At 53.8% G+C, this 14,720-nt stretch overlaps 1 protein-coding gene across 1 annotated transcript in view; it reads right to left on the reverse strand.

Annotated features, from left to right (window-relative positions):
- CRMP1 (collapsin response mediator protein 1) overlaps positions 1-14,703 on the reverse strand; it is a 100,161-nt gene extending 85,458 nt beyond the window's left edge. The window contains exon 1 of the mRNA XM_006877306.1: positions 14,319-14,703. Coding sequence (XP_006877368.1) covers positions 14,319-14,699 — 381 coding nt within the window. The 5' untranslated portion in view covers positions 14,700-14,703. The remainder of the gene's footprint in view (positions 1-14,318) is intronic.
- Positions 14,704-14,720: the final 17 nt, after the last annotated feature.

Genomic DNA, 14,720 nt, shown 5'->3' on the forward strand with positions numbered 1-14,720 from the left:
GGGGGGGTTTCTAGGATATGCCCTTTGGTCGGTTGATGATGCATGAAGGGGACTGGAACCATGGCAATGAAATGATGTACAATGGAATGAATGTAAAACTAAAGTTCTCTCATGTAAACCATCATATGATTCACAATAAAATATTAAAAAAAAACAACAACCAAAGAACCAATTCTGGAAGCCTGCCTCCTGGCTGCCAGCACACAGCCTTTCTCTTTCCATGAGTCCTCAGCGTCTCTCTCTCCCCGCCATCACCTCTGCCCCCATCTCTGTTGTCACTGCTTCTCTGGATAGGGTCCCACATTTCATTCATGCTCTTTTCCCTTGATGGTCCTAGGGTCCTCTGTTCCTGGACTGTAAGATTAACTACTCCCCCCTTTTTGTTATACAACTTCTACCTTTACAGTTGGCTACATAGTCTTTTACTAGAGAGATGAAGACTGTGTCTGACGGATAATTAAACACCTTGGTTTACACCTATCAGCTTAGACTGAAAGGGTTAAAGACAGAACTAAAGAAGGGAGAGCTGCCTGCTTTCTGGGAGCTCTGGTAGCGTAGTGGTTATGAATCGGGCTGCTAACCTCAGGGTCAGCAGTTTGAAACTACCAGCTGTTCTGCAGGAGAAAGAAGAGGTGTTCTGCTCCCGTAAAGATTTACAGCCTCGGAAACCCTGTACAGGGTCGCTATTAGTCGGGACCAACTCCACGGTGCATAACAACAACAACACAGGCATGAAATGGATCAATAGATTAAGTTAGGTGCAAGTATCTTTAGTCTTTCAAGACAAGGAAGGCATCATCTGGGTCAGTTCAGCAACCAGAAGAAGTGTAGGACGGAGCACTGGGGACAGAGTCGCCACCCCCCAGGGCTTCACAGAGAACAGTCATTCACTCTTAAAGTAGTTCTTGAGGGCAGGGCTGATGTGCCAGTGGGTTAAGAGAATGGGACTATGGCCCCAAATTGGGGGGATGTACTGCCAAGCCAATGAGACAGGCCAAGGGAAGAGAATTTCTGTTGAGTCTGGAAGGCTGATTGATACCCAGATCCAAGGCTGACACTCCCAAATCTAGAGTCTAGAGAGCATGACCAGTGCTTAGCGTCTAGAGGGCAGGTGGTCCTGGAGAAATCCAGTCACTGAGTTGGTTCTGACTCAGAGCAACAGAACTGCTTCTTAGGGTTTAGAAGATTATAAAGCTTTACAGGAGCAGCCAGCCTCATCTTTGTCCCATACAGGGTTAGTGTGTTTGAACTTATGGCCTTGTGGTTAGCAGCCCAGTGCGTAGCCAACAGTGCCATTTGGGGAATTTGGAGGTTTTGGAGAGCAGAGAATTGGTTCAAGCACTGACAGCGGATCCGATCATTTTCTCTCCTGAGCTTTGAGCTTATTTGGTGCTCATGGTCACTCTTTCCCTCCCATTTCTCCAGTCTGGAATGGGGACATCTACCTTGAGCCTGCTCCACCATTACACTTTGGAAGCAGATAATGTATATTCTAGATCTCACATGTCCACAGGTAGAGGAGCATTTTACCTCATGATGGGATACTCCCAGAAACTCTCCCATATCGGATTTCGATGATTCAGAAGATGAGATTCTGGACTTAAGAACTGATGATGAATGGTGGTGATGTGATGGACGGAAAGTGTTTTTATACATGGGAAGAGCCAAAAAGGCGGAATGTTATGGACTCAACTGTGTTTTCCTCTAAATGCGTAGTGAACACGTGGATGTGATCCTGTTTGAAAATCAGGACTTGTTTATTGTCGTTTGTTATATCAGTGTAGGGTGGATCCTAAACCTAATGTTTCTGAGGAATAAAAAGGCCAGAGGTACACATGGGGGAGACAATTTTCATACATTAGTTAATATTAACTGATGATGTGGTGAACACATGTTGCTGCAATGCCGAAGCCAAGCTACTTCAAAGACCAGCGTGGTCATCCATGGTGGACAGGTCTCAATGATGCTTCCTTAGACAGATTGGGAAGAAATGTCTAGTGGTCTACTGTTGAAAACGAGCCAAGGAAAGCCCTATAGATCTCAATAGGACACTGAGACTTCTACTTGTCTACTTCAGATGTGTCATTGGGAGGAACCAATTGCTAGAGAAGGGCATCATGTTTGGTAAAGTGGAGAGTCAGCAAAGGACAGGGAGTCCTCGGTGAGATGTAGTGACAAAGCAGCTACAGTGATGGACACAAACACACAACGTGTTGTGGAGATGGTGCAGGACCAGGTATACGGAAGGTCACTGAGTCAGGCCTAACTTGATGACAACTGACTGACAAGACAAACACGAGGATGCACAACTCCTCCAATGAGCAGAGCAGTGAGTGCAGACCACCAGTCAGGTTCACGGAGCCCAAGTGTTTGCCAGGAGCTGTCCAGCACTGTGTGGGCATTGTCTCTCTGCATCCTTCCCAGCCCCATCAAGCAGGGACAGGCTGGTTCTCACCTTGCTGAGGAGGAGCTCTGTCCTGGGTTGGAGGCACTGCCAAAGCTCACAACAGCTGCCCCTGTGTCCCTGTCCACCACCTCTTCTTTCACCTGCTTGTTCTTACCCAACATGCACCACATTTCCTGAACCACAAACATCAGCTCAGGTGGTCCTTTTTCAGAGCAGAGCTGTGGTTCAGCCATCACATTTCTCTCGGGCAAAAGTTCTCAACCTCCTGTGTCAGGACACACTCTCAAATAGCATGAACATTGGCGTCATTTTTGAAGGAGTAAGGACTCAAGACAACAAGCCTGCCGTCATCACCAGGCGCTCACTGCTGACTCAGCCTCACATCCACTGCAAGGCACTGGCTATACCTTGATGCCATGCTCCATTTACTTGAAGCGAAGCATCCTCTGACACTTCTTTCTGGGCTGCAAGCTCCCCACTACCTTTGACTCACAGCTAGCAACTCTGCCTGTGGGGGCTTAGTGAGGTTACAGGACGATCTCTGGATATGACTAGAGCAGAATTCACTTTAAATGCTCATCAGAATTTGGCAGCACGTGTGAGGGGGATTTTCAGCACACTACCCTAGGTGGCCCGAACAGTTAATGCACTGGGCTGTCCAAGAAATGGCTGGAGGTCCAATTCTACGTCCAGAAAGTGCCTCAAATATCAATCAGCCATGTCATTCTGGTGTGGCACTATAGGGTAAGCACTGGACTGCTAACTGCAAGGTCGGCAATTGAAACCCACCACCTATTCCTTGGAAACCCTATACAGGGTTGCTATGAGTCGGAACTGACTGGACAATACTTAAGGAAAGCCTACGGAGGGCAGCTCTACTCTGACACACACGGGTCGCCATGCATTGAAGTCAGCTCCATGGCAACTGGTTGGGTATACATGCACGCAGCACACGGGCTGAAAACCAACATTTACTGACACGTCTTGCATTTTCAAATCATCTACTAGGACTCCTGGTGTGGGGGGCTGTGGGTTAATGCTCCAGACTGCAAAGATGTTTGAACTGCAAGGTTGGCGGTTCAAGCTCAGCAGCTGCTCCTCGGAAACCCTATACAGGGTCGCTATGGGTTAGGATCGACTTGACAACACTTAACAACAACAACATAGCGCTTCTAAGGAGCTCTGGTAGCGTAGTGGTTACGAGTCAGGCTGCTAACCTCAAGGTCTGCTGTTCAAAACTACCAACGGTTCCGCTGGAGAAAGATGAGGCTTTCTGCTCCTGTAAAGATTTACAACCTCAGAAACCCTGTACAGGGTCACTGTGAGTCAGAACCGACACCACGGCACATAACCACCACCATCATCATAGAGCTTGTACCTCTGGCCTCTCCTCCCATACCTGTTCCAACCTGTATTTCTGATTGGCCTTGAGACAGCTCAAGGTGTTTGTTCCCAACTCCCATCTAATCTAAGAACCAATGCCACGCCTTCCCTTCTGAACCCTAAGCAGAGCATCTGACCTCTTAAGCACTTCCCAACAGGTGTCTGAGCATCTATTGGGCACCACACGTTGACATTTGTCCTGGCATCTCCTCCAGAAAGACTGGCTCCAGGCTCCTTTCCAAGTTTGGGTGTTTGCTTCGGCAGATGGGTTGGAGCAGGTGTGAGCCACCTCAAATCTGAGTAGATTTTTGTGGGGCAGTGCAAGTTGTGCCGCCTCCTCAACTCCTTCATCCTGGGCCTCAAAGACGAGACACCTGGAACACTTCACCACCCCCCAGCACCAGGGGCAAAGTTACAGCAATCCCCAGCCTTCACGGAACATGAACAAAAAGTAAGTGCACGTGGTTGGAAACTGTGAGACTCTGTGATTGTGTGCAATGGAATGGAGCCAGCCATCTGTCATCCCACAGAGACTGCAAGAAGAAAGTCATGTAGCATTTCTCAAGGACAAGACTAGTCTCAGCATCTTATAGGTATTGTTGCTGCTAGATGCCACCAAGTCGGTTCTGACTCATAGCCAACCCATGTACAGCAGAATGAGACAATGCCTGGTCCTCCACCATCCTCACAGTCGTCCTGTGCTTGAGTCCACTGTTGCAGCCACTAGACCAATCCATTTCATTGAGGATCTTCTTCTTTCACTGACCTTCTATGGCAACAAGCATGACATCCTTCTCTAAGGTCTGGTCTTCCCTGAAAACATGTCCAAAGTACATGAGAGGAAGTCTTGTCATCCTCACTTCCAAAGAGCAGCGTGGCTGTACTGCTTCCAATAAAGTTTGGTCCGTCCATGCTAGATTCGGTATTCTTCACCAAGACCGTAATTTGAATCCATCGGTTCTTCTACGCTCTTTCTTATTCATTGTCCAATTTCACATTGTTGTTAGAGGCTGTCAGCTCAGTCCTGATTCATAGTGACACTATGCACAACAGAAGGAATCACTGCCCAGTCCCGCACCAACCTCACATTGTTGTTATGCCTGAGCCCATCGTCAATCCAAGCTGTTGGGGGTCTTCCTCTTTTCCTCCAACCCTCTGCTTTACCAAGCATGCACATTCTCAATCCCTTAGGCCAGGCCCATGTCACTCAACTTAATTCTCAGAACAATTCCTTGAGGCATTCTTATTCTCCTTTTACAAATATAGAAATAGATGTGGAGACCCTCCTTAGTTAAGCACTGAGTGGAGAAGCCAGAAAATCCAAATCACTTGGTTTTAGAATCTACCTTTGTATGTGCTACCATAGCATGCAGCCAGCGTGTCTGTCATGTGGAAATGGATTGTCTAGTCCAGTCTTGTTATGACGGGACTTTCAGCAGACGGGAAGTGACTCATCCGTGATTAAATAGCCTGTTACCATTTGAGCTAGAATGATAAGCCACACACAGTTCCAGTAACTTCTGGCATATCCTGCCTGACTTCCAAAGCCTTGTAGAACCTCCACCCTGTCCCAATCCATTCTGCTTTTCCTCAGACCCTAACCCAGCAGGAACCTTCTTCTTTAGCCTTGTTAAGGCTCCTCTCTGCCTCCTCCCCAGCCTCTACGATGACAATCATGATTGCACGCTCTGGGGCAGACCTCCAACCACCCCACCCCCATGGAGCCATCTCCTGTTACCTGCCAAGGTGGCCTCCCTGTTCTGAGCATCCTCACCCCACACTTGGGCCATTCTTAAGTTTTCTGCCCGTTTGAGCCTCGTAAAGACACAGACAAGATCGTGGAGTGGGCAGTACTTCACCACCACAACTCTGCTGCCTGCAGACTCGTAGGACACAGCATTATGGTCAGGGAGCCCCTGCAGGTAGCTGCCATCCCAATTTCCTCAAAGGGAGAGTCCAAGTCTGGGGAAGGAGCTATGGTTGGTTAAATGCAGATGGTGTGCCACACACCAAAGTGTGTCAGAAATGTGTTCAGGGCACTCAGTCTTGGCCAAAGGTGTACAAGAAAATTTTTTTTGGACAACATGTGTGAAGTTATGTTATGAAGGTGCTAAAATTCAGCATTATCTATACATGCCCTTTGGGACATTAAAAAAAAACAACACATAAAATTTAGATTAAAAATTTCTATCTGAGAAAATGGTGTCATTCTTCCTGACAAATCAAAGGGTGATGTGACTGAGGGTGGTTGCTTCTCTGCCCAAACTCTGGGGGTTCAGAACCAGCATCCATTTCCAGTGCAGCCCAGAGACCCCATGTCTACCACCACCCATGCCCAGTGCAGCCCAGAGACCCCATGTCTACCAGGATTCATGCCCAGTGCAGCCCAGAGACCCCATGTCTACCACCACCCATGCCCAGTGCAGCCCAGAGACCCCATGTCTACCAGGATTCATGCCCAGTGCAGCCTAGAGACCCCATCTCTGTCAATTATTTGCCTGCTCCTCCCTGACCCTCAGACCCTGTCTTCTGCTGCCATCTCTCTAACTCTACACACAACAAACAATTGGAGGCAACTGAAATCCTTGTGTAAAGGCAGGCAGTACACTGACCATCTCTAGGTGGCGCAATGTCACTTCAGAGAGCAGTTTACTAGACCTCACAGAGTCACTGCACTTGTGCTCATCTGAGAACTAATTAAACACAGTGGTGATTTAATGAAGAAGGGTATTTCTTCTCTGCCCACCTTCACTATGTGATAGATTACACACGCATACTTACAAACACTAACAGCCACACACAAACATAAAATTACACTTAACCACACACATAAGCACTTGTTGTTGTTAGGTGTTATGGAGTAGGTACCGACTCACAGCGACCCAATGCACAATAGAACGAAACACTGCCCGATCCTGGGCCAACCTCACAATTGTTGCCACGCTTGAGCCCAGTGATGCAGCCACTTTGTTAATCCATCTCGCTGGGGGTCTTCCTCTTTTTCTCTGACACTTGCATGATTACACATACAAAGACCACGTGTACAGAAACACACAGCATGTAGTGCATTTATGCACAGGTACACAACATGACTTCGAGTGGGGAGTGGTCTTAGCCTCACAGCGTGAATCTGCAGGAGTGACCACTTTGTGTCTTCACACAGCAGAGTGATTGGATCCGTATGCTGCCCCGACTCCACTCTAGCGTCCAGCATTGCTCAGAGAATCCAGTGAAAGACCATGAAACCGTTGACTCTAATCATATCGGTTCTCATCACTTGTGCCCCACAATCTAGTAGCACCCCACCCCCGCGTGGTTCCTTCAGAGCTGTGGGCCTTTGTCTACTCGGGCCACGCCCAGGGCGCCAGCCTCACTTAACCACCGCGCAGCAGCGCCCTGAGAAACCGCTGCTCTGGCTGAGCCCTTAATTTAACAACAACAAAAAAAGCCACACGTGAAAGAGAGTTTTATGAATATTTTAAAGCTCCCTGGGGCTGGAGCTAAGTGTTCTTGCATCCCCTCCCCCTTACCCACCATGCTCCCAGAACAGCTGGGCCCTTACTCTGATGAGGAAGGAGAGTGAGACACCGCCTGAGAGTCAGGCCTGAACATGCAAGCACGCCTTCAAACTCAGTCTCCCCGCCTTTGCCCACGCTGCCCTGTCCGCAGGGGACGCCCTTTCGCCCAGTTCCAGTGCCCATATCTAGGTCTCTGAATTCACTGGCATTGTTCAGATGACAAAGTGGAGGCGCAGAGAGGGGCTGAGACTGGCCAGCGTGACGAAGGGGGGCGGGCTGGAGCAGCAATGGAGAGCCCCACCCCCTTTCTTGAGCCTCCCCACTCCCTGCGGTTTGGACTTGCTGAGCGCTCACGCATTTACGTTTACACACGCTGTCAGAAGCTCTGGCTGCCACACCTGAGACGGACCTTCCAATACGCTTAGCTTCCTTACCTTGGGGCTTCCCACACAGACCCCGCCCTCCTCCCCCTCGTGAGACCAGTTTGGGGGGCTCTTCATGTCCGCCCCCACACTGGACTGTGATGTCGGGTTTAAATGTGATGTGGTGTCTGCTGAATCATAATTCTGGGAGGGAATGGCACGGTGGCCTGTTTCCCAATGTCCCCAGGGACACAGTGTTGTTGTTAAGATGGACTTAGGGTACCGCTGAGTCCTGATGTGGCCTAATGAGATGGAATGCACCGTCAGCAGTTCAAACTCACCAGCTGCTCCTCGTAAACTCTATGCAGGGTCCCTATGGGTCAGAACCGATTCTATGGTACTTAGCAACAACATGGTCTGGCGCTAGGTTCAGCACTGGACTTAGAACCACAATGTCGGCAGTTCAAACCCACCAGGTGCTGCTCAGACACCCTATAAGGAGTTGCTATGAGTTGGAACCAAGTCCATGGCACTTAACAACAACAAACAATCAGAGGAGCTCAGTAAGTTCACAGGAGCACTGGACCGCAAAACTCAAGGTCTGAAGTTCAAGCCCACTTGCCGCTCTGTGGGAGAAACAGGAGGCTTTCTGTCCCCAAGAAGATTTAAAGCCTTGGGAATCCTCTGCTGTTGTTGTTAACTGCCATTGAGTCGGTTCCGACCCATAGTGATCCTATATAGGGTTTCCAAGGAGCAGCTGATGAGCTTGAACCACTGACTTTTCAGTTCTAACGACTTTGCAGTCTGGCACAGTAATCCATAGTGCCACACCAAGACTCCATATAAAAGGTCACTAAGAGTTGGAACCAACTCCATAGCACTTAACAATCCCAAACAGATGGCCATGGAGTAGGTTCTTATTCACAGCGGCCCCATGTGGGGTTTCCAAGACAGTGTGTCTCTTTCCAGGAACAGACAGCCTCATCTTTCTCCCCCGGAGTGACTAGAGGGTTTAGGCATCAGGGGATTAGAATTGGACATTCTGAGGGCAGCATCTGTAAGGCCATGTGCTGACTTCATATAGTGGTGTTTCAGGAAAGGATCCTGGATCCCACCCGAGTATGAGACTCAGCAAACGTCCTTAGGACCTGGAGGGTCCCACAGGGAAGCTACTCTTCCTGGACTGCTGTCTTCTCCCATTAACCTGTCTCTGTCTGAGGTGGCAACATGGGTCCATGGGGACACGAATGCCCCCTTCCTGCCCCCTTCCCATACCTCCTGGAGGTGACCAATTCTCCTGTGCCTGGTCAGCCACCTGCTCACCCAGTGCAGGCTATGTTGTGTGGACATACTTCCTCCAGAGGCTCTCAGGCATTCAATGTGGCAGCGTGCTGCCTGCTGTGGACATCAGAGCTCTGAGGCCCCAGGAGACCAGGTCCATCCACTCCTGTGCATCACAGTGGGCAGAGCTGTGCTGCACTGAGGGCTGTAGGACTCTTCGGGGTGGCATTCTGACCTGCCCAATGACCATTTTGCCTTATCCCCTAGGGTCTTTAATCAGGAAACGGGTCCTGGGGGGCGGAGACCTGCTATGCTCACAGGTTGACAAAGGACATTTGTCCTGTATCATCCTAGCTTGATCACTTGGTGGTTCCCTGGCAGGGATCCACTCACACAAATGCCTGAGGGTCCCCCATGCTGCCCTATGGGCAGCTACACGCCTTGCCAACTGCATGTTTGCAGACTGGCCACTTGGGCCTGTGTCCAGAATGCTGACTCAGCGTGGACAAGCCAGGCTCCGGGGGGCCACACACCAGGAGGGCAGTTCAGCAAGAACCTGCTAGCCGGAGCCCCAGGAGGCGCTCTCACAGGACAACAACGTGAGGGAGGCCGCAGAGGCAGGGCCTGCGCCTCTCTCTACCCACACACCAGTGCCGGTCCCCTCCGACCTCCACCTGGACACTACTCCCTCACAGACACGATGTAATAAAGCGAGTTCTGAGACGTGGGGGGGGGGGAGTTCGAGCAGTGAAAAGTACCGAGCTCTTCCCGCCACTGCCCGCCTGCAGTGCCGGGGGTCACCGCATAGGATCCCACCACAAGCGAATCCGCCTCCAGCACCAGGTTGGATCCCCTCACTGCCCAGCGCAGGATTCCCTCCATCAATGACATCTGGAAGAGGCCAAGCTTCTGACCCCAGACCCTCAGCGCCACACCCCCAGAGAAACTGCCTGCAAACCAGGTTCCTTTGTTTCCGGCCACACCCAAGGACACGCTGCTTGGCTGCCCAGCCCCCACCGACTCCCTGCCTCAATCGGCCGCTTGAACCATGCAGAGCCGCGGCTGCCAGGGTCGCCCCAGTCGATGGGTTTGAACTGTGGTGGAGAGTAGGAGGGGGGTCTTCCTCACGGTGCTGTCTCTGGGTGCAATTTACACACCATTGGTACTGAAGGGGCTCGGGAACCTATTTCCTCCCTCTGGACTGGGAAGGGGAGCATCAGGGATAGAGCCGGCGGCTTGAGCCAGCGTCCCTTTCCCTCTCCCGCTAGTGGCGCCCGAGCGAAGGAGGCCGTGCGGACCCAGCGCCCCTCCCTCTTTTGTTCAGCTCTGCATCCCGTCGCCCCCCACCAGCCTCCGGCTCAACTGGTGGGGGGAGGGGGCTCCCAGCCAGCTGCGAGAGGGACCCCAGGCTCCAGCCCCGCCCAGCCCGGCGGGCCCGAGCCATTGTCCCCAGAGCCTGGGGGAGGGGGCGACAATGCTGAAAGCAGCCCCGCCCCACCCGCAGCGACACAGGAAGCCTCCCGGGCCGCGCGGCCGCCTAAGACCCCCACCCTACAAAGAGCGGCGGACGCGTGGCTTACCGTGATGTGCGCAATACTCTTCTTGTCTTGGTAAGACATGGCCCCTCGCGCCCGCGACAGGCGCGACACACTAGGCTTTTTGGGTCCCGCTCCCCTCGACTCAGTGACAAAGGTCCAGAAGGACGAAGAGAGGGACGAGCGTGCCCGGCTGCTCGGCTCCCAGCACCGCCCGGCTCCCCGAGGAGGCGAGAGGAGGAGGGGGGAGGGCGGGAGGAGGGGGCTGCAGACCGAGAGCTCCTCCCGGCGGCGTGGAGCCGAACCCAATCCGCCCCTCTCAGCTCGAACCAGGAAGCGCTTGTCTTGCGATCCCCCTACTCCGCCCCTCACCCCCACCCGCCCAGTCGAACGACCCCCACCCCGCGCGTGCCCGCGGCTGGTCCCCGGCATCGCGCTCGCACATGGAAAGGCTGGTTTTTTCAGGGTTCTTTTAAAAGCAAGAGACGGCCTCTGGATGCGCAGACAAACCAGTGAGCTTCGACACGCCACACGTGTGCGGCTCCACACCTGGGCGCCCCCAGAGCTTTCGGGGTGGGGGCAGTGTGGGCCGGTGTAAACCTTCCAACCTGCTAGGACCGTTCGCGGCCTTCCAAGACCAGCCCCAAAGCCCCCTCAGGCTCTAGTGTACCCCTCACCACTCCCTGAACAGACCCAACACAACTCTCTATCCTTGCCCCCTCTACAGTTCCAGGCTGGAGGTCAGCGCTGACCAGCTAAGAGACACTCCAGTGGCTGACCTCAACGCACTGCATGCAGCAGCGCTAGGACCAGGGCTAACCGGGAAATCTTGCTGACCAGACTCTGAATGAATGCCCGAGGACCAGGCCATTGGCACTGAGGTCCTCCCCGACTGGAGCCAGGCTGCAGTGTGGGAACAAAAACAACCAGCAACTCAGGCTGGCCAATGCCGAGTGGACACCAGCTCTGGCCTCTCTATCCAGCTGCTGTGGGGGAAGTGGACAGGAGGCCAGAACATGACTTGGTATACCTCATAACAGGAGAAGTTAGAGGATGGAAGAGGGAAAAGGGGGCCTCAGTATAGTCCCCACAGGAACCTGGGTTAATTGTTGTTGTGAAGTGCTGTCAAGTCGTTTCCCACCCATAGCGACCCTGTGTAGGGTTTTCAAGGAGCAGCTGATGAGCTTGAACCGCCCCCTCAGGACCGGTACCTGGATTAATTGGCAGACTAAAACGCCAACCTCTCCCTGTCAGCCACTTTCTGAACCTCAGGGAGGACTGCCCTTCTGTACTTTCAAGTTACCACTCAGGGAGGGAAGGGCTGGGTTTGACAAAGCCTTTATTTACCTCAAGAGTAGGTTCTGGAACACTCACCAAAGCCAGCTGTGCTCAGGGCTGGAGACTACCAGAGGTGCCTGAGACTAGAAATGGGGGTGGCGCTGTGGATTCTCAGAGCTCAAGCAGCGTAGGGTCCAGCAAGACTACACCATACTCTCCCCGTTTTACAAATGAGCAAGCCATGGGACCTGTAGGAGGTTCACTGTTGGTGAGCTGACACGGGCTGGGGGCAGCGGGTATCCCCAGTATTGAGTGCCCTCCCGGTGGCCCTTGCCTCTCTCTCCCCAGAGGTCTGCCCAGCTGAGCTGTGAGCTGGACCCTGGCTCTCTCTCGCGGGTGGGGACACTTTCCCTCCCCAGACTCTACGTCCACTTCCTCAGCTTTCAGAGACCTGCACAAGGACGTCCCCAGGGGTCAGCCTGCCAAGAGAGACCTCCAGGGATGAGGACTGAATTGAGCTAGTGACACAGGTCCAAGACAGACTAAACAAACCGCTGCTCTCAAGCAGATGTCCAGGCTACAAAGCGATGCAGTGGCTCAGCCTCAGGCCCTGGAAAACGTTGCACATGCGCTTCATAGATCCCTCCTCCCTCCCCAGGGAAGAGCTGGTAGCCAGGGGAAGGGCCAAGCTACCCTGTAAAGCGCTGGAGCCGTAGGCCCGCCCCGAACCAGAGCGGCTGGAACCCTAGAGCCTCAGCCGCTTGGTCCTAGACAGTGACATTCTTCATCCGGGGCCTGACAGCCTCCACAGCCCCTAACAGCAAGAGCGTCCAGGGTTCTCCACTCATCCGCAGCGCCGCCTTTTGTCCACAGGCCATTGGTGGAGAAACGGGGAAGCAGGCTAAACTGCTGAGGGGACACAGGAGAGACTGAGGGTCGACCTCTGCAGAGCCTGGGCTAGGGCGGGCATTGGAACATGGACAGTCCTGCCTAGACGCGCCTCCATAACTAGCCATGCGCCAAGTGTTCACACCTGCCACCCTTCCACCATGCCTTGATCAAGACTGGGAGAAGACTGCTGTACCATTTCACAGAAGGGGAAGCTGAGGCTCAAGAGGGCGAAGCGCCTTGACTGGAAGCTCAGGTTCCCGGACTCACGCCCAACATCTCAGTCCGCGGCTCTGAAGCCGCTCCGGAGCCTGCAGCCTTAGCGAGATCGGGCCGCCGGGGCAGGGTGTGGGCAGCGGGAGAAAGGAGAACAGTGGAGGGACAGGCTCTCCCTCCATCTCCCTCGCCACACACACAACCCTACTGTAGCTCTCCCCACACGCCGTATTCAGGACCGCGGAGAGCTCCCTAGCAACAGGGCCACAGGAGAGGGGCTGCGGGTAGGAGGCCCACTAGTGCTCCCGGCAACCGGGCTAGTTCCGCGGATCCAGAAAGCCCTCCCAGTGGGTCCACTTCTGCTTCCTTCGGAGTCACTGCATACCTGTCTTAGCATGTAAAAGGGTAATAAAATGATAGTATTGAACATTCACTACCTACAAGCATTAACTGAGTTGGTTCTCAGTCAGTCATCGCCCACTGTAGTATGGGAACTTCTGGAGAGCGGGATCAGGTTGCTGACCCGGGCACTCAAATGCCCACCGAGGTCTGACACCGAGCAACACCCAGACATGACCACTTGCCTGCCCGCAGGCAGCCTTGAGCACCCAGCCTTTATTTTGCCCCTGTCCTGACCCTCACAGACTTTCTCTGTAACCTGGGGTCTCAGAGCTCTAGGGACAGACTCAGGACTAATATATGGCGTTCCCTTTCCCTGAAGCTCTCTCATTCTCAGAGGAAAAGAAGAAAACAAACCAACAAAAGAAAACACTTCCAAGCCTACAAACGGCAGTTCAAAACCCAGTCCTGCCTTCAACTGGTCCTCTGAAGTCGGCACACCGCGTCCCTAATGATTTCTGGGGTAGAGGTTTCAGTTCCAATTGCACAGGATCTAAATCTTTGACCGAACCCTACCTCCTTCCCGCCCCCGGCACGCGTGCAGCTTGTAGCAAAGGTCCCTAGCTCTGTGGCCGCAGACAACCGCTTAACCTTGCCTAGCTGCTGGTACCTAGTCGGTACTTTATAACGATGGGTGGGTGGTGAATGGACGGACGCGGCACAGGCCTCCTCTTCCTTTCATAAGACGGACACCGACCAGGAGTCCTGCATCCAATGCCTTACAGGTCCCTTCACGGTCTAAGGTCCACGAGGCGGCTTTAGTCAACTTCTTCCTCTCTCTCGGAACCTCGCTCTCCCTTTCTGAATAGAGGGACGAGAATTGGGCCGGACAAGTCCCTGCAGGGTCTCACGGCTTATGCTGGCCAGCCCTGGCCGAGTAGCTCAATTTCTCCAAACCTATGTAAGACGGGGTGGGGGAGGGGCCAGCCCGCAGCTCCCCCAAAGCCCGTGGTGGCGCCCAGCCAGTGGGCTGGCCTCTGGGTTCAGGCGGCCCCACGCCCAGTGGCCCAGAGGGCCCCGCCCCGCCCCGGCCCACGCGCCTCGAGTGTACCTGCCCATTGTCCCGGCCGAGCGGCAGGTCTCGGGGGGCCGGGCAGCGGATGCGCAGAGCCGGCGGCCGCTCGTCGCGCTCTCCGGGCGAGCTGACGGCTGAGCCCGAGGGCTCGCTGATGTCGCTCGCCGTGTCCTCGCTGCCACCTGGTCCCGGCAGGCCGGACGCATCGAGCCGGCCGGAGCTGCGGGGCGTGCGCGCCGAACCGCGGCGGCCCACGCTGTACGCGTCGAAGTCGATGGTCTTGTTCTCGTAGGCGCCCTCCACCGCGGCGAACATGCCGCCGTACTTCTGACGCGGGGTCTGAGCCGCGCTGCCCGGCCGAGCCAGGTACACCGGCAGGTCGTCCTCCGTGTTCCACGCGCGCCGCCGGTCCGCCATGCCCGTCCAACTGCGGCCGCC

The sequence above is a fragment of the Chrysochloris asiatica genome, unplaced genomic scaffold, assembly GCF_000296735.1.
Source record: "Chrysochloris asiatica unplaced genomic scaffold, ChrAsi1.0 scaffold00472, whole genome shotgun sequence".
In the NCBI taxonomy this organism is placed as follows: domain Eukaryota; kingdom Metazoa; phylum Chordata; class Mammalia; order Afrosoricida; family Chrysochloridae; genus Chrysochloris; species Chrysochloris asiatica.